Below are 26194 nucleotides of genomic sequence, written 5' to 3' on the forward strand. Positions count from 1 at the left end.
AGGAACTAGACAGCCAAAACCAATTTTGAAAAAGAATAATAAAGTGGAATGAATCATCTACCTGATTTCAAGAGTTATTACATAGGTACAGTAATTAAGAGAGTGTGAAACCACCAGAGAGACAGACACAGAGATCAACGGAACAGGACAAAAAGCCCAGCAATATACTCAAACAAAGATGCTCAGCTGATTTTGAACAAAGGTGCAAGAGCAATTCAATGGAGGAAAGATAGACTTTTCAACAAACGGCACTGGAGCATCAGGACACTCATAGGCAAAAAAAGAACCTTCACCTGAGTCTCACACAGTTTATCCAAAAATTAACTCAAAATCTATCACAAACTCAAATGTAAAGCATAAAACTGTCAAACTTTTAGGGGCTGGCCTGGTGGCGCAGCGATTAAGCTTCCACATTCCGCTTCAGCAACCCAGGGTCTGCGAGTTCGGATCCCGGGTGTGGACATGGCACTGCTCAGCAAGCCATGCTGTGGTAGGCATCCCACATATAAAGTAAAGGAAAATGGGCACGGATGTTAGCTCAGGGCCAGTCTTTCTCAGCAAAAAGAGGAGGATTGGCAGCAGGTGTTAGCCCAAGGCTGATCTTCCACAAAAAAAAAAAATAAAAAACTATCAAACTTTTAAAAGAAAACATAGGAGAAAAATCTTTGGGATTTAAGGTTAGGTAAAGAGTTATCAGATTTAACAATAAAAGCATGATCCGTAAAAGGAAAAATTCATAAACTGGACTCGAACAAAATTAAAAACTCTTGCTCTGCAAAAAAAGTCCATTAGGAGGATGAAAACCCAAGCTCCAGCCCAGAAGAAAATAAAAATAAATCACATAGGGGCTGGCCCCATGGCCGAGTGGTTAAGTTCGCACGCTTCGCTGCAGGCGGCCCAGTGTTTCGTTGGTTCGACTCCTAGGCGCGGACATGGCACTGCTCATCAAGCCACGCTGAGGCAGCGTCCCACATGCCACAACTAGGACCCACAACAAAGAATATACAACTATGTACCGGGAGGCTTTGGGAAGAAAAAGGAAAAAAATAAAATCTTTCAAAAAAATAAAAAATAAAAAAATAAATCACATACTTGACGAAGTACTCATAGCTAGACTATATAAAGAACTGTCAAACTCTACAATAAAAAAGATCAGCAAAGAATGGAAAAAATCACTATCTGGAAAAAAATGACAAGCACAAAGGAAGCACTGCAATGCGAGAAGACTGGGGAATGAAGACAGGGTGTGAGGGCAGTGAGAGCAAAAGGGACTAAGGCTTCCTTTCCTTCTCCACCTCAGCCCTGACAGACAGAAGGCAGCTTATGTTCCACTGCCTCCTGACTATGATGCTTTGAATGTTGCCAACAAAACTGGCATGATCTAAACTGAGTCCAGCTGGCTAATTCTAAACATGAATGTTTTCAAAATAAATAAACAAATTAAAAAATAGGCAAAAGTCATGCACAGATATTTCAGCGAAAGAGGATACACAGATAGCAAATAAGCACAAAGATGGTCAACATCATCAGTCATTAGATAAATGCAAATTAAAACCACAACGAAATACCACTACACACCTAAAAAATTACTAAATAAAAAGAATAGTGACAATGCCCCACACTGAAAGGATGCTAAATTGGATAGCTCACAGATTTCCAGTGGAAACGTAAAACGGTACAGTCACTCTGGAAAACACTTTGGCAATTTCTTAAAAAAAACTAAACATGCAGCCACATAGTACTTAGCAAGTGTACCACTGGACATTCATCCCAGAGAAATGAAGACCTACATTCACACAAAAATCTGTATGTGAATGTTTCTAACAGCTTGATTCATAACAGCCCCAACCTGGAAATACCTGAGACAGCTTTCAGCATACCAATGGTTAAACAAACTGACCAGAACATAGAATACAAAGCATTAAGAGACAGAACCACTGGGGCCAGCAAGTGGCACAGCAGTTAAGTTCGCACGTTCTGCTTCAGCAGCCCGGGGTTCACCGGTTCAGATCCCAGGTGCAGACCTATGCACCACTTGCCTAGCCATGCTGTGGCAGGCATCCCACATATAAAGGAGAGGAAGATGGGCACGGATGTTAGCTCAGGGCCAGTCTTCCTCATCAAAAAAGAAAAAAAAAAGAGGAGGATTGGCAGCAGATGCTAGCTCAGGGCTAATCTTCCAAAAAAAATAAATAAATAAGGATCGAACTACTAAAACATTCAACAACCTGGATCAATCTCCAGAGAATTATGTCGAGTGAAAAGAAACCAATCCCCAAAAGTTACATATTCTATGATTCCATTTATACAACATCCCTGAAATGACAGAATTACAGAACTGGAGAATACGTTAGTGGTTACCAGGAACTAAGAATGGGGGCAGGAAGGAAGCAGCTGTGGTTATAAAAAAGGGCACCATGAAAGATCCTTGCGGTGATGGAATTACTGTTTATTTACTGTATCAATACCCTGGTGGTGATACTATCCTATGGTTCTTCAAGACATTAGCATTGGGGAAACTGAGTTAACAGTATGCAAGATCTCTCTGTATTATTTCTTGCACCTGCATGTGACTCTACACTTGACTTAAAATGAAAAGGCTTAATTAAAAAATAATTGTAAAGGAACAATATGAAAAGGAAATTAAGAAAACAATTGCACTTACAATGGCATCAAAAAAAAAATAACTTAGAAATGAACTTATCCAAGGAGGCAAAGGACTTATATACTGAAAACTACAAAATGCTGCTGAAAGAAACTAAAGACAACACAAACAAATGTAAAGACATCCTATGGAAGACAATGTTGTTAAGATGTCATTACTACCCAAAGCAATCTACAGATTCAATGCAATCCCTAGCAAAATTCCAACATTTCATGCAGAAATAGAAAAACACATTCCTAAAACTCATTTGGATCTCAAGGGACCCCAAATAGCCAAAACAATCCTGAAAGTGAAGAACAAACTTGCAGGACTAACACTTCCTGGTTTCAAAACTTACTACAAAGCTACAGTGATCAAAATGGTATGGTACTGACATAAAGACAGACATACAGAGCAACGAAATAAAGCCCAAAAATAAATTCTTGCAAATATGGTCAAATGCTTTTTGGCAGGGGAGCGAAACCATTCAATAGGGAAAGGAACATCTTTCCAAAAAATGGTGCAGAGAATACACAATGGAATACTACTCAGCCATAAAAAAAGACAAAATTGGCCCATTCACAACAACGTGGATGGACCTCGAGGGTATTATGTTAAGTGAAATAAGCCAGTCAGAGAAAGACGAACTCTATATGACTCCACTCATAGGTGGAAGTTAGTATATTGATAAGGAGATCTGATCGGTGGTTACCAGGGAAAAGGGGGGGTGGGGGGGAGGGCACAGAGGGGGAAGTGGTGTACCCACAACATGACTAACAAAAATGTACAACTGAAATCTCACAAGGTTGTAATCTATCATAACATTAATAAAAAAAAAAAAATGGTGCAGAGAAAACTGGATATCCACATGCAAAAGAACTAAGTTTGACCCTTACCTTACACCATATAGAAAAATTACCTCAAAATGGATCAAAGACCTAAACAGAAGGGCTAAAATTTTAAAAATAGTTAAAAGAAGACACAGAAGAAACCATCGTGACACTGGATTTGGCAATAATTTCTTGGATATGACACCAAAGCATAAGCAACAAAAAAACAAAAATAGACAAATTGAACATCAAAATTAAAACTTTTATGCATCAAAGGATACTATCATGAGAGTGAAAAACCCCAAAGAAGAGGAGAAAACATTTGCCAATCAAATACCTGATACGGGTCTAGACGCAGAACTAGGTAAAGAACTCGTACAGGCCAGCCCTGCTGCCGAGGGGTTACACTCGCGAGCTCCGCTTCGGTGGCCCAGGCTTTCACCAGTTCGAATCCTGGGCGCTGACATGGCACCGCTCATCAAGCCATGCTGAGGTGGCATCCCACATGCCACAGCTAGGAGGACCCACAACTAAAAATACACAACTATGTACCAGGGGGCTTTGAGAAAAAGGAAAAAAAAATAAAGTCTTTAAAAACAGAAAAGACAAATAACGTATGATCCCACTTAAATGACGTATCTACAGTAGACAAACTGATAGAAAGCAGAAGAGGAGTTACCAGGGGCCAGGGAGAGGGTAGAATGAGGAGTTATTGCTTAATGGGTATAGTTTCTGTGTGGGATGATGAAAAACCTCTGAAAATAGACACTGGTGATGGTTACAACACTGTGAACATAATGCCACTGAACTGCATACTCACATATGTCTAAAATGGTAAATTTTCTGTGGCGTATATTTTATCAGAATTAAAAAAGAAAACAATAATTGGAGATTACCATGTTCATAGACTGTAAGATTCAAAATTGTAAAGATGTCTCAAATTGATTTATAGAATCAATGCAAAGTCAATCAAAACACTAAAAGGATTTTTCATGGAAAAATATAATTCTAAATGGTTATGAAATGCAAAGAGCAACAGGCAAGATACCAAAAAAAGAGAAAGACAAGAAGGAAGGACTAATTTTATCTGCTATCTCATGTCCAGATTTACAAAGCTAGAGTAATTTTAAAATTGTGGTATTAGCACAAAGATAAAACAAATCAAAAGAACAGGACAGAAAGTCTAGAAACAAATTCATCCATATATGAACTGATTTATGACATGGTGCCAGTGTAGAGCAGGAGCGGAAAGAACGGTGTTATATAATATAACTGGCTGTTGTTATTTACTATAATATGTAATATGTATTATATGTATAATATGTATAAAATACATAATATAGATAAAATAAATATTTTCCTCTCTATTTTACTCTATACAGAAAATCAAATCCAGATGGCTTGGTTATAGACCTAAATGTAAAAAGCAGTAAAAAACACTCTTTTAGAAGATTATACAAGAGAATAATTTCATGACCTCAAGTTATGAAAAGATTTCCTGGGGCCAGCTCAGTGGCACAGTGGTTAAGTGCGCACATTCCGCTTCTCGGTGGCCCGGGGTTCACCAGTTTGTATCCCAGGTGCAGACACGGCACCGCTTAGCAAAAGCCACACTGTAATAGGCGTCCCACATATAAAGTAGAGGAAGATGGGCACGGATGTTAGCTCAGAGCCAGGCTTCCCCAGCAAAAAGAGGAGGACTGGCAGTAGTTAGCTCAGGGCTATTCTTCCTCAAAAAAAAAAAAGATTTCCTTGACAGGTCACAAAAAGCACTAACCACAAAAGAAAAGAAAAACAAATTTTTGACTACAGTGAAATTAAGAACTTTTCATTAAAAGAAAAACTGAATCACTAACATAGAGAAGTTATCTGCAAATCTCAAGTGAGAAAATCCAAATAGCCTACAAATAGATGAAAAGAGGGTCACCATCATTAGTAATCAGGAAATTGCAAAGTAAAAACCACAGTAAGATACCAACACATAACTACCAAAATGACTAAAGTTAAAAAGATTGACGTACTAAGCAGTGGGTAAAGATACAGAGCAAAGAAGCCATTCACTGGTGGTAAAGTAAAATGAAATAAACAACCACTTCTGAAAATGGACTGGCCTTCCTGACAACTGAGCAGCTCCACTTCTAAGTATATACCCTAGTGTTTCTCAAACTTTTTTGCCCATAAACCACTCTAAGAAATATGTTTTTCTTTTCTTTTCTTTTTTTTTGAGGAAGATCAGTTCTGAGCTAACAGCAGCCCCCAATCCTCCTGGGTTTCTTTGGTTTTTTGTTTTTGTTTTTGTTTTTTGCTGAAGAAGACTGGCCCTGAGCTAACACCCCTGCCCATCTTCCTCTACTTTATATGTGGGATGCCTGCCACAGCATGGCCTGATAAGCAGTACGTAGGTCCACCCCCCAGGATCCAAACCAGCAAACCCCGGGCCACTGAAGCGGAGTACACAAACTTAACCAAAGCACCACCAGGCCAGCCTCAGAAATGTTTTATATTGCAACTCTGTATACATACAAAGGATACTGAAAATGTACTGTGAATTTTTTACAGTTCTATTTCATTTTTTAATGCTGGTTGCTCCCCACTAAATTGATTTTATGACCTTTTTTGAAGCACATTCAGCAGTTTGAAGAGTAGTGAGCCAGAGAAACTCCTGTACATGTACAAGATTCACAACAGTAACTGTTCATAATTGCAAAACTGACAAAAATCTACATGTCCATCAACAGCAGAATGGATAGTGGTGTAATTCACATGTTGAAATACTATACAACAATGAAAATGAATTAACTATAGCCACATGCATCAAATAGATGAATCTCAAAAACATAAAGTGAATCAAATTCAATAGAGCATGATTCCATTTATATGAAGTTCAAAATAGCCACAACTAAATATATTGTTTAAAAATAAAACCGAAGAGAAGTAGGAACAATAAATACAAAATTCAGGAAGGTGTTTCCATCAGGGAAGCGGATAATGGGATCAGAGAGACGCACAAAGGGGTCAAAGATATGAGCAATGCTCTACTTACTAAGCTTGGTGGGTATGTGGAAATTTACTTTATTATTTTGTTTTAATTGTCTATATACTGGGTACACCCTCTTTTTTCTAATTCCTGTATCTTACAATTAAAAATAAGTTAAGAAAATCCTACACACAAACATACAAATGAGTAAATTAAAACACACAGGGTTGGTCCAAAGAAATTAGGAGTCTTTGTTTTGAATAAGAGGAAAATATTAATCCTTTTATAACTTATAATATGTGGCTATTCGTTCAAATGACAAAAGAAATGTAGTACTTTGACATACGTTATCCACACATCAAAGAAGACCAAAGGATAGTGTGTGTTTGGGAAAGAAAAGTCAGCACTTTCCAAAAAAATCAGTTACCAGAAGCAGTCAAACATCCACAAATATTAATCAGCTGTCATCAAAGATTAAAAAAACTTCTGGAAAGTCTAAGTAAAATGAAATTTTCATGAACAGAGATACAGCTCATTTGAATTTCTCTATTCTAATTTAAAGACAGAGAATAAAGTAGAAATTACAGGGTTAAATAAAACACACATATACAATGGCAGAAACTAATAAACCTCAGACAAGATTCAACCATGAAGAAACAGTGTCCTTATAATGATGATATACTTCCTAATCTCACCACATTGATGCTATTTCATTTTTCTCCTATTCTAAGAAACATCAACGTGAAGATATTCACATATACGTATGTATTAACACTTCTGGTAACCTGCTTGAACTATAATCTGAAGTACAGCACCACCCTTAAGAGTATCACCTCCGGAGGCCAGCCCAAGGGCAGAGTGCTTAAGTTCACATGCTCCACTTCAGAAGTCCAGGGTTCAAAGGTTTGGATCCCAGGCACGGACCTACACAAGACTCATCAAGCCATGAAGACTGACATGGATGTTAGCTCAGTGACAATCTTCCTCACCAAAGGGAAAAAAAAAAACGGCATCATCTCTGGAGTGTCAGGGTTCAAAATCTGGCTTACCTACTTTTATGTGACCCTAAACAAATTACTAAACCTCTCTACAGCTCAAGTTGCCTCAGCATTAAAAAAAAAATAGATAAAACAGTACCTATATTGCATTATCCTGTTGAGAGGGTGAAATAATACATTCCTCTATGTAAAGTACCTGACAGTACATGGCACGTAAACAGAGCTCCACGCTATTTTGCAGATAAGGAAACTAAGGCTTAGCAGATAAGCTTACCCAGTCATATACCTAGTCCCTCTGGTTCCAAAGCCCATGATCTTAACACTACTACTATACTACCTGGATATGTCTGGGTGAGATTAGGGATTATGGTTGTCTTTTCTTTAGCACTATACTAAAATCTTTTTTTTTTAAGATTTTATTTTTTCCTCTTTCTCTCAAAGCCCCCCAGTACATAGTTGTGTATTTTTCAGTTGTGAGTCCTTCTAGTTGTGGCATGTGGGACGCCGCCTCAGCGTGCCCTGATGAGCGGTGCCATGTCCGCGCCCAGGATCCGGACCGGCAAAACCCTGGGCCGCGGAAGCAGAGTGTGGGAACTTAACCCCTCGGCCACGGGGCCAGACCCTAAAATTTTTTTAAGATAGAAGAAAACAGGGCTGGCCCCGTGGCCGAGGGGTTAAGTTTGTGCGCTCCTCTTTGGGAGCCCAGGGTTCCGCCAGTTCGGATCCTGGGCGCGGACCTGGCACCGCTCATCAGGCCACGCTGAAGCGGCGTCCCACATGCCACAATTAGAAGGACTCACAACCAAAAAATATATATATACAACATGTACTATTTGGGGAGAAAAAGCAGGAAAAAAGAAAAAAGACTGGCAACGGTTGTCAGCTCAGGTTAGCCAATCTTTAAGAAAAAATAAAGAGGACAACAAGTACTTCTTTACCTTTGTGACGAGAACAGAAAAGCACTGGTGGCAGTTGAGAACAACATGCAGAGAGTAATCTTCGGGGATTATTTGTCTGCTCACAGCTATGCAGTGAATGGAGTGGGGAACGTAAGAGAATAGGAGGGGTAGCGACCAGGTAGATGGAAAAAGAAGAGCTTACATGGTGTTTGGCAGCTGTAATTTCTACTTGGCTCTAGAGGAATGCCATTATAAACTTCTGACCCTGCTGTCTAACTACAGAACTAGATTTTTTTATTGTGGGCAGGTGTGCTTACCCAGCCATACTCTGTGCAGAACTTAAATGTGTGTGAAATATAATACTTTTAATGGAAATACTATGGACCAGAAAAAAAATTTTCCTTGAATAAACAGCTAAGAAATACCATAGGAGGGCTGGCCCCGTGGCCGAGTGGTTAAGTTCGCGCACTCCGCTGCAGGCGGCCCAGTGTTTCGTTGGTTCGATTCCTGGGCACAGACATGGCACTGCTCATCAAACCACGCTGAGATGGCGTCCCACATGCCACAACTAGAAGAACCCACAACGAAGAATATACAACTATGTACTGGGGGGCTTTGGGAAGAAAAAGGAAAAAACAAAATCTAAAAAAAAAAAAACAAAAGAAATACTATAGGAAACTGGGACACAACAATCATATTCACTTTGTAGGAGATAATCTTGACACAGAGGGGACTGTACTGAAAAAGAGAGAAGTAAAAAGCACTGGTGGCACTTGAGAATTAAGTTCGCACGCTCCACTTCAGAGGCCTGGGATTCAAAGGTTTGGATCCCAGGTGTGGACCTACACACCACTCATCAAGCCATGAAGATTGGCACAGACGTTACCTCAGTAACAATCTTCCTCACCAAAAAAAAGAAGAAGAAGAAGGCATAATTCTCCATTTCACCAAGAAAGAAGTTCATTATAAATATGTGTAATATTCTACCTTTATGTAGGAAAGATAAACAAGAGTCTATATATGCATAAGCATGTACATACATAAAGAAACTAGGAAAATGAATAAGAAACTAATAACAACAGGGGGCCAGCCCCATGGCCAAGGGGTTAAAAGTTCCACGTGCTCCACTTCAGTGGTCCAGGTTCAGGGGTTTGGATCCCGGCATAGACCTGCTCCACTCATCAGCCATGCTGTGGAGGCATCCCACATACAAAGCAGAGGAAAACTGGCACAGATGTTAGCTCAGGGCTATCTTCCTCAAGCAAAAAAAAAGAGCAAGATTGGCAATGGATGTTAGCTCAGGGCGAATCTTCTTCACCAAGAAAAACACTAATAACAATGGGAGATAGGAAGCAACACTGGGCAAATAAGAGAGAGACAGGTTTAGAAGGAAGAATTTTCACTGTATATTTTTTCATATTTTTTTAACCATGCCAATATATCACCATATCAAAAATTAAATAAATAATTTAACCTACTGCAATAATCTTGACAAAAAAGTTAGGGCTTAGATTATATGACTATAAAAGTAAAGAAATTAAATTCAAGATGCCTAGGATACCTAAATAGAGATATCCAGAAGGCAACTGCAAATATGGATATGAAGGCTAGAAAAGAGTGTTCAGGTGATACTGATGCCTAGAGGCATTCAGAAGCATACATATAAGTTTACCTATGGTGAGGTAATCAAGTAAACAGGCCAGAAAAGCAATCACATAACTTAAATTTTACAGAAGAAAGTAATGCCAAATAGGAATTCAAAAGGTAATGTTTAAAGAGCTAAGAGTTTAAGACAGCAGCTTCCCAGAAGCCATGAGAAAAGAGAGCTGCAAAAAAGATGGAATGAGGGGCCAGTCTCATGACCAAGTGGTTAAGTTTGCACGCTCTGCTTCAGTGGCCCAGGGTTTCCAGTTCAGATCCTGGGCACAGACCCAGCACCACTCATCAAGCCATGCTGTGATGGTGTCCCACATAGCAGAGGTAGAAGGACCTACAACTAGAATATACAACTATGTACTGGGGGGCTTTGGGGAGAAGAAAATTTAAAAAAGAATATTGGCAACATATGTTAGCTCAGGGCCAATCTTTTAAAAAAAAAAAAAAAAGATGGAGTGATCAGTTTTAAATGCTGAAAGTAAATCAAGTAGAATGAAAACTGAAAAAATTTTGGATTTGGCCATTTGAAGTTAATAGCAAAATCAACCGAGTGGTGGACTTAAGAGCCAAATATAACTGTTTGAAGGATGAATGAAAAGGAGTTTGTGATTATCTTATATACTTATTTATACCTAAAATTATTCAGAAAATTAGTGAGACAGCCTACAAATAAAGGACATGTATTATAACAATAAAAAATAGAAAAATGAACATTGAAAGCCAGTATGAGGGACACGCCCCTGATTCAGGGAAACTGCTCTTACCCCTGACTCCAACTATGTAGTTCTAGTGAGGGTTGCCATTCACAGTACCCTCCCCACTCCAGCCACAGGGATGGTGGGTACATGATCCAAGACAGGCCAATCAGAGTCTTTGCCACGATTCTTCAAGAGAGCCCCTTCTTCTGGTAGAAGGGGCTGGGAAGATGAGAGCCAAGAGCTGTCAGCAGTCATGGTTGCAGCCTCATGAAGTAGAGAGTCTGTAGTATGAGAGAATGAAATCAACACGCAGAGAAACAGAGATAAGAGGTTGAAGTCCTAAGCCCCACAGGAGGAGGAGAAGGGAACAAATAGACTATTAGTCAGATTAATATAACTGATGTAACTAAAGACCAGATTTGGTTCTGGGCTGCCTGGTAGTCAGAAAAAAAAGAAAAACAGAATGTGTATCATAGAGCTATCAAAAAGGAGGAAATATACCAGATCCTCAAGGGAGACAATGTTCCTGATGCTAAATTATTAAAAGAATTTCTTGTACGCAGATCTTTATAAAAGGGTCACTGAAAGACAATGGACAGTGTCCATGCTGAGAGTGTTAGAGCAAATGCAGATTTCATATGCTATTGCTTAAAATGACAACTAAGTTGTATCTCAATCATTAAATATAACTACAGTAAGAAGGTGAAGAAGCAGAGATATCAACTATGGTTTTATTCTTCCAGGAAGTTTGCTAGTTAAACAGGAAAGAAAAAGGTGAAAAATGTAAAGGGAAAGTAGAATCCATAGGAAGATTCAAAAATGTGTGCGAGCTGAGTGGGAAAAAATAAAGTAAAAAGGAGAGGCTAACAGGTAAAACAAGACCCTGGAAGAAATGGGAAAAGACCACAGGTAGTTAATTCCACTTAAAAACTACCCCTCTCGGGGCTGGCCCCGTGGCCGAGTGGTTGAGTTCGCGCGCTCCGCTGCAGGCGGCCCAGTGTTTCATTGGTTCGGGTCCTGGGCGCGGACGTGGCACTGCTCGTCGGGCCACGCTGGGGCGGCGTCCCACATGCCACAGCTAGAAGGACACACAACTAAGAATATACAACTATGTACCAGGGGGCTTTGGGGAGAAAAAGGAAAAAATAAAATCAAAAAAAAAAAAAGAATATTAAAAAAAAAAAAACTACCTCTCTCCTTCCTAAAACTCCATTAAATGAGATAAAAGGGCATAAAGCCACAAAACCAAAAAGAACATAAGGGAAGACGACAGCTATAAAATTTTGGAAGTTAGGAAGGAGACAAGTAGTCAATGACTTGGGAGATCAGAAAAGATTGCTGCAGTGAGACAAGCCCAAAAACAAGGTAGCTTAGGCCACAAAGCACCAGAAACTGGAGGGACTTCAGGAACCAGGCATCAGGGGCAGGAAACTGCACGTGCCCAGTGGTGGGAGGGATGGGTTCAGGTGAGGCTACAAACAAGAGAAACTGAACATAATCCGAAAAAGGATCAGCACTGCCCGCCTCCACCCCCCGCCCAAATCTCCTTCTCCACTACACACTACCAAGTAACTGTCTCTCCTCCACTCTGAAAAACTGCAGAAAGGATAAACAAGAGGAAATGTGGACGTGGGGATACCAGCCACAGCTGAGGAAAGGGGTACCATACTGAAAAAGAATAATTGAAAATCTAATTCTAAATAGTGAAACTCCAGCAACCATGTGGCTCATGAATACTGGTAACCAGGCTTGTCAATAACCAAAGAGATGACTGGAGGATTTTTCTCTGAATAAACTAGCCAGTTGGTGGGCTTCTAATAAAAGAACCCAGCTGTATCACTTACAGAGAAGCCAATAAGCCAATAACCCTGCCCATACACACAGAGCTTCCAATCAACTCATCAAGCGCTTGTCCAAATTCAAACAGATGACCGAGAGTCACTAGACTTTTAAGCAAAGTCTCTAATAAGACAGGCCAAAACCAACAGGAAAAAGGAACTCTGAGGAAGAGTCCCAAGAGCAGAAGAAAACTTCGGAAAACTGAAAAACAATCACCCTCTGATTCCTATCTTCATAAAGTTAAGATATTGCATCCAAGAAACAAAAACACAAGACGGAAAAGAAGGAACATTCAGGGAGCACAGAGGAGCCCTTGGAAATTAAAAGTATAATAGAAGTTAGAAATTTAAGTGAAGGGTAGGAAAATATATAAGTAATTGCCTCAGAAAGTAGAGCAAAATATAAAAAATAGATTAAAAATATACAAAATATACAAAATCAGAAGATTAGCTCAAAAGGTCCAATATGCAAATAAAGAAACATACAGAAAAAGTAACAATCACAACAGAAGTGAGGAAATTATCAAAGACATAATTCAAAAAAAAATTTCCCTTAACTGAACTCATATTCCCTAACATGATTTACCAAATTGAAAGGGTCACTGTGTACTCAGTACAATGAAGGACGGAAAGCACACTACCATGAAAAATATCAGAAATAACCCAGATAAAGAAGAAATACTAAACTCAGAAAGAACAATCAAATACAAAGGATGAGAAATAGAACTTCGATGGACTTCTTAACAGAAAAACTGAAAGCTAATAGGCAAAGGAGAAATATCTTTAAAATTCTGAAGGAAAATGATTTCCAACCAAGAATTCTATATTCAGCCAAACTATCAATCAAGTGAGATAATAAAGCTACCAATTTTATCAAACATGCAAAACCTTAAAAAATTTATTTCTCATGCACCTTTTCCTACAAAGCTGCTAAAAGATGTGCCCACCAAAATAAGGAAATAAACCATTAAAGATGAAGAAATAGGGGAGAGGGGGGTTAAAAAACAGGGAATCCAAAATAAGCAAGAAGCAAAGAAACTCCCAAGATGACAGTGAAGCTCCAGGCTTAAAGAGAAATCAGCCCAGATGGGAGGAGGGAGCTGGTACCCAGAGGAAGGTATCCTTTCGTTTAAAAAGGAAAGGGGGAAGAGGGAAGTGGAAGAAGGAGGAAAAGAGCAAGAGAGAGAGGAGAAGAAAGGCAGAAGGAGAGGAGACAGGAAAGGAGAGGAGAGGAGTGGGAAGGAAAGAGAAAGGGAAGGGAGGAGGAAAGAAGAGAGCAGGAGAGGAAAAGGTAAAGAGAAGAAAAGGAAAATTCAACTTAAGAAAATTGAATTTATAGACTACTTGATTCAAAACCAAATAGAAGATTATATGAAGAAGCAACTAGAGGGCATATAAAGATTTAGCCTTAAATAAAGAACACAAGGAAAAAGAAAATAAAAGACAATTACTAAAAATAATTAACACAAGAAAACAATCACAGTACACTTTTTGGCTCAGAAACAAACAAAATATTTAAATAGTCATAACAACATAAATACTGCTGTTTAACACTACTGATTTAACCAAAATTTGTGGTATACTGAAAGGCAACATCTAAAACTGATACATCAAGAATGGCTGCTTATACATTCCTTTTAGAAATACAGCAGTAAATAGGAGAAGGAACAGCCAGAAGCAGTTACCTCTGAGGACTGACATGAGGGTTCAAGAGCCCAGCAGCAAGGTATTCTTTTGCGTGTGAGAGAAGCTTTTGGTACTACCTGACTTCAACTATGTGCATTTACCACCTTCATAAACATAAAAATTAAATCTAAACAAAAAATGGAATACATAGGTACCATATGCTGAGCAACAGATCAATGTACTCCTACGTTTTCATTTCTCTTACTAGTTATGTAGCCAGGATAGAAAAGGATACGAGCAAGTAGCAAGCACCTACTTCATGTCAGCTGTTATGCTGGGCTTTTTCTTAGAGAAAGAGAAAGGAATTCAAGAAGAGAGACGAGAAATTAGCTATTTGCTATTTCATCTATGGTGGAAAGCTCTAAATCTGTTAACTTTTTAAAATCACCTCTTTCAAAGCTACAGGAACTTAGGACGCTATGATGAATTTAAAAGCAAATATTAGATATGAATCAGCAGTAAGAGAAAAAAGAAAATGTTTAACTTTGAAGGCATTCTATTTAAAGCATACAGGCTAAAAAGCTTATACAGAAGTAAAAAGAAAAAGGTTTTAGGGGCCAGCCCAGTGGTGTCGTGATTAAGTTTGCACACTTCACTTCAATGGCCCAGGGTTGGCCAGTTTGGATCCCAGGCTCAGACATACACACCGCTCCTCAAGCCATGCTGCAGCAGCATCCTACACACAAAATAAAGGAAGACTGGCACAGATGTTAGCTCAAGGACAATCTTCCTCAAGCAAAAAGAGGAAGATGGGCAACAGATGTTAGCTCAGGGCCAATCTTCCTCACCAAAAAATAAATAAATAAATAAATAAAATGAAACTTCCTTATAAAAAAAAGAAAAAAGTTATATACAATATTTTTTACAAAGGGAAGTGGAGACACCCTATCCTGGCTTCTTGCACTCAGAAGTCAGAGACAAGTAAATTTTAAACAATTTTTAATTATGTAGATAAAGGTAAATCTCCAAGTGGCAGAAATAAAAAAGAACTTAAAAGCTAACAGAACAAACATCAGTGGAAACTGAGGCAGTCAATGAAGATATCAAACCTAACACAAGCCTTAGAGGTTGGGTTGAGTCTGACACTAGCACAGACCTTAGAGGTACAGAAAAGCTCTAACTTGGTTCCCTGCGTAAGGACCAGCGCTGGTAAGGGCCTATCCCACCACCAAAGCAGAATCTCTCCCAGAAAAACATGGCCTGGACCACTAAGACTAGAGAAGCTGCACCGAAGTGAGACGGCTATTCTGGACATGAATAGAAGAGTCACTCCAGAAAAACAGGAAACTCAAGCCTATGCTGAGACAGTGTGGGGCCCAAAATCCACAACCTAAAGGGTGCCAGGAGCCACATCAAGAAACAAAACTTAAAAACTGCTCTGGAGCAATGAAGGCCATTAAGCAAACTGTGACAGAGTCTGCTGCTTAACAACCCCAAATAATTTTCCCCTTCTTCCATACTAACAGAACTCTGACTTTATTCAGTTCATCAATGGGCTTATATTTTGCAATCCCTAAAATTAAAAGCCAGTAAAATTAAGCAAAAATTGTTGAGTGGGGCTTCCAGGAAAACTTGTTTAAGAGGATAACTCAGGTGGGAGGAGAACCGTCTTTAACCTTACCCTCCCCCTTGTTTCTGCAGTCACAATGACTGCAGTTCCAGCTGCCATGCTGTGACTGCTGGACAACCCCGAAAACAAAAACCATGCACTAAGGTTGGTACAGCAGGAAGACAGAAAATGTCTGATCCCTAATGACTTCACAGAGCTGTCAAAAAAGCTTTAAAATTCTGAACTCCCTTTAAATAAAAGTATTTGTAAATTCCTAATTTGTAGAAACCACTATAATCTAGTCTTTGTTACTAGCAGTCAAATGCAATTCTTAAAAGATGCAAAGCAAATGCAAAAACTCCCCACAGCAGCATCTTCACAAACCCAGGTTAGAGGAACAAGAGCCCAAGGAAGACAACTCCTGAAGATTAGCTCACAGTCAAAAATTACAAAGTACATGAAGATATCTACCACCAGAGTTAACAAAAGAGATGAAAGAATTCCAAAATCTCTCGAGGAGTTTTAAAATATAGTTTAAATGTTCAAATAAATAAAGGACAGAATATAATCATTAAGGCAATAATAGCAAGATACTATGAAAAATGAAGCCAACTGAAAAATAAAAACAATAGAAATTCCAGATATAATTTACTCAGGAAAAAAAATTCACTGATTGGATTAACAATAAGCATGAATTTGAAGACAGAGCTAAAGAGATTATCCATAATGCATAAACAAGACAGAAAATACGAAAGAGAAACTAAAAGCATGAAGAAAAGAAAGAGAATCACAAGCACACACCAAAGTACACACACACACTTACAGGAGAAGAAAAGTATAATGGGAAGGTGACAATACTTGAAGAGATGGAGCAGAAAGTTTTCCAAAATACAAGAAAAATGCTGAGTCCTCAGAATAAAAAAGCAGATCAACTCTCAAGCAGGATAAATAGACTGTCAATAAATTTCCTATTAGCTGGGGCTGGCCCCGTGGCCGAGTGGTTAAGTTCGCGCGCTCCGCTGCAGGCGGCCCAGTGTTTCGTTGGTTCGAATCCTGGGCGCGGACATGGCACTGCTCATCAAACCACGCTGAGGCAGCATCCCACATGCCACAACTAGAAGGACCCACAACGAAGAATATACAACTATGTCCTGGGGGTCTTTGGGGAGAAAAAGGAAGAAAATTTAAAAAAAAATCTTTAAAAAAAAAATAATAATAAAAATTTTTTAAAAATAAATAAATAAATAAATTTCCTATTAGCACAAACAGATACCAAAAGACAAACTGGAATAAAATCTTTAGTTACAGGAAAACAACTATTAACCTAGAATTCAAACTAGCATCCAAGAGACCAAAATTATATATATATACACACATACACACACACACAATGGAATGTTATTTGGCCATAAAAAAGGAAATCTTGACATTTGTGACAACACAGGTGGCCCCTGAGGGCATTATGCTAAGTGTAACAAGTCAGACAGAGAAAGACAAATATTACTTGAGACCATTTATATGTGGAATCCAAACAGAGAACAGATTGGTGGTTGCTAGAGGCAGTGGGTGGTGGGTGGGGGAAATGGGTAAAGGTGGTCATAAGTTACAAGATGAGCAAGTTCTGTGGATCTAATGTACAGCATGGTAACTATAGTTAACAACGCTGTACTGTGTATTTGAAAGTTGCCAAGAGACTAAATCTTAAAAGTTCTCGTCAAAAGAAAAAAAATTTGCAACTATGTGAGGTGCTGGATGTTAACTAACCTCATTGTGGTAATCATTTTGCAATATATACATATACCAGATCATTATGTTGTATACCCTAAACTAATATGTTATATATCAATTACATCACAACAAATCTGGAAAGAAAAAAATATACAGATGGGCCCTACACTAAAAGGATAAATGGCTGACTCAGACTGGGGAGAGTACAAAAAGTACCTCAACTCAGGGCCCACCCCATGGCTGAGTGGTTAAGTTCGAATGCTCTACTTCGGTGGCCCAGAGTTTCGCTGGTTTGGATCCTGGGTGTGGACATGGCACTGCTCAGCAAGCCATGCTGAGGCAGTGTCCCACATAGCACAACCAGAAGGACCTACAACTACAATATACAACTATGTACTGGGGGGCTTTGGGGAGAACAAGAAGAAGGAAAAAAAAAAGGGACTGGCAACAGATGTTAGCTTAGGTGCCAATCTTAAAAAAAAAAAAGAAAAGAAAGCACTTCAACTTAATTTTTTAATTTATTATTCTTTTTAAGCAGAAGATCTGAAGCAGGGGCCAGCCCAGTGGTGCAGCAATTAAGTGTGCACGTTCCGCTTCAGCAGCCTGGGGTTCACAGGTTGGGATCCTGGGTGCAGACATGGCACCACTTGGCAAGCCATGCTGTGGCAGGTGTCCCACATATAAACTAGAGGAAGATGGGCACCGATGTTAGCCCAGGGCCAGTCTTCCTCAGCAAAAAGAGGAGGATTGGCAGCAGATGTCAGCTGAGGGCTAATCTTCCTCGGGGGGGGGAAAAAAGAAGAAGATCTGAAGTAAATATGAAGAAGTGACAATTGTTCATTCTGGGTAGGGAACACACAGATATTCATTTTATGTTCTATATTGTTCAGAACTATTTGTGATAATTAAATGTATATTAACATAACTTTAATTAGAATTAAATATAAATACATAATTAATATAGTTAGGTATATAATTCTTATGGTTTTACAGATTGATAGCAATTTATTTGCATTACATATCTTCATTATGCACAAATTAAAAAATAAAACGATGCAACCCTAGATGAACCCCTAAAACCTTGGTTTTCATTCCATCCAACAGTTTCTCCCTAACGATGTAAGAAGCCAGGAAGAACTGTGAGAAAAAAAGGCAGAGCAACAGCAGAAAGTTACAGCTCACCCCCAGAAGGAAAGGAAGGGTCTTTCATTTAGAGCTAGAAGAGCAATACCTAAATAATGCAAATTCTTAATGGGCTTTGGGCCATTTTATTTTTTGCACAATCCATTCTCAACATGTGTTCAAAGTAGAATATTTAAAATCTAAAATATCCTCTATCTCATTAAAATTATACAAATGAAATTTCTAATAAATCTCTTCAGGCTGTGGTAATTAAGAACAAATACACAGTAAATACAAAAATAGTCATCAGTAACTGAACCTCTAACCACTATGATAATAGTTAGCAAATAGTGTAAAGTCTTAACAAAAATTTTCTAGCAAAACTACATATTCACTTGAGGTGAATCAACTATTTTTATTTTCCTTTTTCCTTATTTTATTTTCCTTTTTCCTTACTTTTTCAACACTCAATCTAATCTTACAACCTCCACTCTCTTCAACGCCCTATAACTAGGGTTCTGCCCACACCAGGGAACTACAGCCACTGTCTCAAGAACCTCTCCTAGCCCTTCAGCATCCTTGGTAGCAATGTCCCTATCAACTATTCTTTCCAGAAAAACCAACTGTGTGTGCTGCTGCACTCTGCAGGTTCCCCTTGTCTGCCTACTCATTACCCTTCCTCGGTGGATATTCACCGCAGTGCCATCTTCACTTTTCTTTTCTCTAACAAAAAATGTCATTTGATTCCCAGCCTTCCTTCTATGCAGCTCCAACTCAAACTTGACTCCATTATTTTAATCCTAAATTTCCAATGGAAAATCCTAGCAGCATCAAAACCAACATGTCCAAAACAGAACTTTCCCGACTCTTCAAATCTGCTCTCCTCCTCTATTATTACTACTCTATTACTATTAGGGGTATCAACACTCCAGAGTGATCAACCTTGACATCTTAGAATCATCTTTGATTATTCCCTTTCCTTTATCCATTTGTCATTTCATCCTTCAAAATGCTCCCAACCTTCCTTTCTACACTCATATTTTTATAGTAACAGCATCCTAAGTCCTTCAGTTTCAAACCTCCCCTTTCAAATTCATTCTATTTGCTACCAAACAACTTGTCTGAAAATACTGCTTTACTTTTCTGGATTTTTACTCTTCAATGTCTGTCAACGTAACACCAGCTTGTAATTCCCCCTTCTCTGAGAAGTGAGCTATCCCAAACCCACAGAGATCTCCCTGTATCTGAGCAACTCAACCCTATTGTCTAGCCATGGCTAATTGGTCCAGAGCTAGGCACCTCATCCAAGCCAAGCCAAAGTTTTCTTTCCCCAAAAGAATATGAGATCTCAACTGAGATTTAGTCTCTTGAGACAGGAGACTGAAAATATTACGAGCTGAAGTATGGCCATCTTTTACCACAGGAGCAATATATCACACTGTGGTTGAGAGCTTAATCACAGCCCAAACTCCAACTAGATATATATTTCTCTTAAAATTATCATGTCTATATCCATAAAATGAGAATAAGAGTTATCTATCTCATAGATTTGATAGGATGGTTAAAAGAAATAACTGGTATGGAACATTCAGCACAGTATCTAACAGATAGTAAACAGTAAAAAAAGTTAGCTAACGATTGTTTGATTAAGTAGCAGAGAAAATGTGTAGAAAGGAAAAGAATGATGCAGACACAGAGAAAAGCAGAAATAAGATTATGACTAATTCAATTCCCTTTTTAAGTCATGGACATATTTCCACGATACGGTTCTTGGCTTCTATATCCTTACAATAAAATGCCCTTTCATTGCTTATCTAAGATTGGAGTGAGTGTGTTTCTTACAAAGGACCCTACCTTTTATAACTGCACATTACAGGAATTTAGAGGACGTTGAGCCTCTTCTTTTAAAACCTTTAATGGCCCCCACATCCCACCAAATAAAGCTGAAACAACATGTGTCCTCCAATATACCTTTTAAGATAACTACCTTACTCACCTTGACATTGTGACCCCACCTTCAGAGAGGATAAAGGAATAAAGAACAGGCAACAAGTGGCATTTGAGGCAAATAACGCTGGCATTCTACCACTCTCCATTCGTGACCTCTTTATCCCCCTTCTCTTGATACACACCTTTCTATTTTCTAGTCTTTGTCTGGCCTTGAAGCTAACGTGACACCGCCTGGAACAGCCTTACCTTACTGTCAGTGTTTACTAATAAATTAAAGAGTAACTTCCTTTGCTTGGTGACCCATCAACCCAAACCATGCGACACAGAGGGGAAAAAAAGCAAAGAGCAGACCTACACATACTTCGCCAAGTCCTAAAATTTTTATGATTGATTTCATCCTCCATTAGCTAATCCTCATTATTCTAACACTCGAACAACAGCCGTAATTCTGCTATGGTGCATTCTCACACACAAAACATATCAACAGAATACTGCTCTGAGTTTCAAAATCCTGGATAAGCTACTCAGCCATTATTTCTACTGATCAAAAATTGCCCAGGCAAAAATAAAAGCTTTGGATTTTGCTATTCATGTAGTTAGAGAAGTTCAAATGTTTGTTTTCTACCTTCTTTCAAATTCTCTAGTCAACAACAAAAGGAAGGAACTATCACATTACAAATGGTAATACTTTTATATGATTAATGAAAATAAGATCTATTACTCCCTGATATTTCCAGAAGTTCAACTGGAAAAATGCTTTTGGCCATGAAGAATAAACACACCTCCCTCATTCTTACAGGAGGTTTATGAAAGTGTTCAGAAAGAAGGTAGCCAGCCAAGTAAAAAAGTATGATTTTTATGTTGCTGTGCCAAAGGGATTGAATGTCTGAAAATGCTGAGCGCTCAAAGTTAAACTATACATGTACAGATGTAGTAAAACAAATATGAGTCATTAAATTCTCCTGTGAGTTTCTTTATTCATTAAACAAAACCTAGCAGAATTATCAGTATAACTTCCTTATGTGCTACTGCCATTATAGTCTAACTATGATTAGCCAATTTAACCTCCAAACCAGTAGGTAGGGCTAATAAAACCCAAATACAACTTTATATTTTATCTGTTCAAAATATCCATCAACATATACTTATGCAGTTCAATTTACTGTTCAGATTTTATAAAATCGGGTTAAAACTGCAAGTTAATCTTCAGCCCAAACTCAATATTTGAACAAAAGACTGAAAACCCTTCAAACTGAAACATGAGTGTACATCACCCCAAGCCACTCACTGAAGTATTTTAATGTTTGTGATAAACATTCCTTACCACTCTGGCTGCTCTCTCCTGAGATTCACATTTCCTGCAAAACCATGGTCCAGTGGGTACCTGAACAATGCCATAGCAAGCTGTTGGGAAATAAAATGTTTTAAAATATCTTAAGATTTAAAGAATTCTGGAAAATCAAATACCCTTTCAAAGCCCTATTAAACTAATCACCTCTCAAACTATCCATGTAAACCACCTGCTTTGTACAGCATTAAAACATTTTACATTTATATTTATCACATACATTACGCAGTTAAAATTGTGAGACATTTTAATAAAAATGGTAAAATGCCAATCTTTTGTTATTTCATTTAAACAAGTATACATATTACAAATTTTAACTTATTCTTTTATGATAGGAAGAATGCTAACTAAAACTTAACATATAATTAGAGAGATGTTTTACTCTCTCTAATAGAATAACTCAGAAATTCATTAATTCATTCCTATATCCTGTAGTTTAAACAGCAAGTATTTTAGATAAGTCTAATGAAAATATTTCCAAATCATCTTTCAAAATGAGCATCAGATATTGCAGAAAAGAAAATGAAATGTAACGTTAAAAGTGAAATGCTTCCATTTATAAATAGGCAAATCTATAGAGACAGAAAGTAGACCATCGGTTGCCTAGAGCTGAGGGAGTTGGGAAGAAATGGGGAGTAACTGCTAATGGGTCCAGGGTTTCTTGTTAGGGTGATGAAAATGTACTAAAATTGATTGTGGTAATGGATGCAAAAGTCTATGAACATAATAAAAACCAGTACATCGTACACTTTAAATGGGTGAATTGTATAGTATGTGGTTACATTTCAATAAAACCATTACAAAAAAAGTAAAGAGCGTATTAATTTTCAAAAGTATGTGAATGTTCCAACAAGTGATTAGTATATATCACACATCATCACAGTCTAGTTGTTTAAAAAACTGTTTTTATATTAATATTTAACTCAAAATTGAAATTTTCTCAAAAACCTAAACATACTAATATCCAATTGACATTCTTGCATGAGCTTGCTTAAACTTGAAAACATCTTAAATATTGGAAAGGACTTAAAGACTATGAAAGCAGCACAAATTTTTAAAACTCCAAAAGCTAAACTTCTAACCCCTTTCAAAATTTGTAAATATGTCAAAGTAAAAAGGTTGTATCCACCAAGAAACACAGCATCAGTGTCCAAAAACTTATATTTAAAATCAGAAGTACTTCTAGAGAGGAAAGTTTAAGACTTAAATGAGGATTTTCTATATTGGGAAATGAGATTACTTATCAAAAGTTGATAAGGTATCATCCAATTCATAAAAACACCTCCAAAATGCCACTGAACACCGTAACAGAAATACTATATACGAGTCGAAGACCTCAAAATCAGTTTCAATACACTGTTTTCACTCCTTAAAAACGGAAGGTGGGCAACTCTGCTCTTCTTTGAAAGAAACTGGGAATGACAGCCTTCTCAGGTTGTTACATCGCTACCGCCTAAGTCTCCCTTCCCAGTTGGGAGATTCCATTCTACAAAAATGACTTGAGAGCCTTAGGCTCAGACTTTCCTCTCTCATTTGGCAGTGTCCTTTCCAACACACTTCTAAACAACATCTCCATCACTCTAGGCCAGATTCAGAAATGGGATGGTGGGCGGGTTGTGAATTACAGGGAGAGTCTAAAGCCACCAAAAACCTCTCTAGGTTGTTTCAGCCTCAATTCCTTACCCCATGAAATGGAGTCAGAAACTTTAACGGCCAGAAGACTACCTCGCTGGCGTCCTCCTCGGCTTTCCTGTATATCCGAAAAACTCACCGAATGGAAACACCCAGAAATAAACTAAGATGCTCGCCAAGTCACTGGCTGCACCACCACCTGCTCTTCTCTCCGTCCCTTAAGCTGAGGAAGTGGCCTGCTGCAGCCCCAGAACAGCCTCCTCCGCCGGCCCAGAGCGGCTCAGCCCAGCCAGCCCTGCCCGCAGCGGCGCGACCGCGGCGGCGTTCTCCGCCGTCTTCCCCGCCGGGCGCTCCCGGTCCGCAGCCGCAGGGTCGCCGCCAGCAGGCTCGGGGGGCCGCAGCGGGCGCCTCCCCTCCGCCATCGCAGGCGGCCAGGCGGCCCCCCGCCCCCGCCCCCGCGCAGCGCGTGGCGCTCCCGAGCCTGACTCCATGCCACAGGAAGTCTCCAGACACACTGCGGCAGACAGGAGCGGCCGGGCGAGGGGGAGGGCTCTCCACGTCCCCAAACCCACAGCCACGGGGACACGACCGAGGGGCGTCCGCCCAGCGCCCCCGCGCCCCCCTGCCTCCAACCACCGCCCCACAAAGTCTCCAGCCCCGCAGCTCCGGGCGCAGGCGGCGGCCAAATGACACTTGAGAGAGTGAGCGCAGCGTCACATGACAGGCCAGGCCACACGCACTTTCTCCCACATGCACAGCCCACACCCCCTCCGCCCCGCCGCCGACCCTCCGAGTCAATCCCGGGCCGCGGACCGGCGGGGGCGGGGCGGGGGAGGGGCGGGGCGGGGCGGGGGAGGGGCGGAAGGGGAACTGGCAGTTGCTGCCAAGGTGGGGGAAGCGGTGACGGTTGGGCGCAGGCCGGGTCCGGCCCGGCGGGCGGTTGGGTGTTTACCTTGATGCACCGCGACACTGCAGCCGTGCCCGTCGCAATAAACCAGCGGGTTTTCGGCCCAGCCTCTCTCGTCTGAGCAAACGCAACAGCCTCCAATCATCTCCTTCATACTATGGGAGACCTCGTCCTCCAGTGACACGGGCCGGTCGCTAGAGACCATCTAAGAGGGAGTTGGGGGGACCATTAAAAAACACATGCAAGCCGATTAGTGCTTCCCCCCGCACAGCCGCCCGCGCCCCCGCTCCCTTCCCGGCGCCCCGGCCCCCGCCCGCCGCTCGGCCGCTCGCTCACTCGGGCTTTGCCGCTCAGTCACTCACGTTCCGCACAGGAGTCAGGAGCCATGTCCTTGCTGACTCCCCCCACCTCCCCTCCACCGCCTCCTCCGCCTCCTCCTCCTCCTCGTCGTCTTCCCTCCCCACCTCCACCCGGCCGCTAACGCTGGAGCCCGAAGAGGGCACACATAATCAAGTAGGCCTCCGCACAGGCGCACTGGGGGGGCTCCCGCTGGGCCAGGGGCAGCGAGGGAGGGGAAGGGGGCTGCGCTTCCTCCTCCGAGCGTCACTCGGCGTGCGCGCCCGCCCGGCGGCCGGCGTGAGGAGAAGGCCCGGGAGGCGAGGCCTGCGTGCGCGCCGCCGCGGCCGGCCGGCAGCCCAGGCCTACCTCCCGGCGCCTTCCCCTCCCCCGCGCCGCCCGCCGCCGCCGAGGTGTGCTGCGGGGTGGGCGCGAGTGCAGCCGGCGGCGCGCCGAGGCCCGAACGACCGAAGGGAGGGCGCGGGGGCGCGCACGCGGGGGCGGGGACGTTGAGGCCGCCTTCTGCAGCGTCGGTCGCGCGGGCTGCGTGTGCACGTCGTGAAGAGGCCTCGGAGGGAGGGAGGGAGGGGAGGAGGATGGCGAGGGCCGGGAGAGAGGGGATTTGTGTCAGAGTCGCTGGAGGGGACTCCCCGGGAACATCTCCGTGCACTGAGAACCTACCTGCCGGCCTTTTCCTCAGGAACTGGCCCGTGGGTAACAAGGACTGGGCGAGGATGCCCGCTTCCATGAAGGGTGCAGTGAAGCATGGCTTCCTGCACTTGGCCGCGCTAACTTCACTGTGCTGCCTCAGCCTCTCCACCCAATGCATGCACATCCTGGACTCTCCCCAAAGTTCACCCAATGGAAGTGCCACCAGATCTGCCGCCCATTTACACACCACGTTGGCCCCAGTGACAAATGAAAGCGCATCACAGACTGAAGGTCAAAAGACTGGGTTGGGGTTATATTCGGAGAGGGAACACCAAGGCTACCCTCAGCTTGCTGTGCAGGAGTACAAACGGTTGTTAATCAGGAATTAGCAATATAACGTGATGATCTGGAAAATGCAGTTAAACGATACCAAAGGATGACCCAAGTTCTCCTAGTCAGTCACCAAATGAGAAGACCATGAGACAAGGGAGTCCAGTTTCGATTGAGGATTTCTCTCATCTGGCTCTGTACTCCAAATTTACTCTTGAAAACTTAAGGTCATTTTCTTTTTAAGGTCATTTATGTGGCAGAAAGACGGGAGCTCACTCGTCACATACAAACAGAAAATGGATTAGGCCTATCTGAATAAATTAATTAGCTGCATACTGAGCAGTTTTGAGCTGCAAAATCTTCCACTGTTGCCCTATCCGCTAAGCATCCTTGTAAGCCTAATATTGATTTTAGG

The 26194-nt window shown here is 40.8% G+C and overlaps 1 protein-coding gene and 1 non-coding gene across 16 annotated transcripts in view; one reads left to right on the forward strand and one right to left on the reverse strand.

The window, feature by feature from the left end:
• The window catches only part of MLLT10 (MLLT10 histone lysine methyltransferase DOT1L cofactor), a 257846-nt gene extending 232660 nt beyond the window's left edge, over positions 1-25186 (reverse strand). For 6 of the 15 annotated variants that reach the window (XM_046678444.1, XM_046678442.1, XM_046678443.1 and 3 more), the window contains exons 1-3: positions 24825-25159; positions 24508-24667; positions 21900-21979 (exon numbers count right to left, since the gene is read on the reverse strand). In XM_046678444.1, coding sequence (XP_046534400.1) covers positions 21900-21979; positions 24508-24667 — 240 coding nt within the window. In that variant the 5' untranslated portion in view covers positions 24825-25159. The other 9 variants (XM_046678451.1, XM_046678450.1, XM_046678449.1 and 6 more) reach the window with 6 other exon arrangements.
• On the forward strand, positions 1154-1221 carry LOC124249265 (small nucleolar RNA SNORD42). The gene has a single exon (XR_006891332.1). It is a non-coding gene; the product is annotated as a small nucleolar RNA SNORD42 (small nucleolar RNA).
• Positions 25187-26194: the final 1008 nt, after the last annotated feature.

The sequence above is a fragment of the Equus quagga genome, chromosome 12 (assembly GCF_021613505.1).
Source record: "Equus quagga isolate Etosha38 chromosome 12, UCLA_HA_Equagga_1.0, whole genome shotgun sequence".
In the NCBI taxonomy this organism is placed as follows: domain Eukaryota; kingdom Metazoa; phylum Chordata; class Mammalia; order Perissodactyla; family Equidae; genus Equus; species Equus quagga.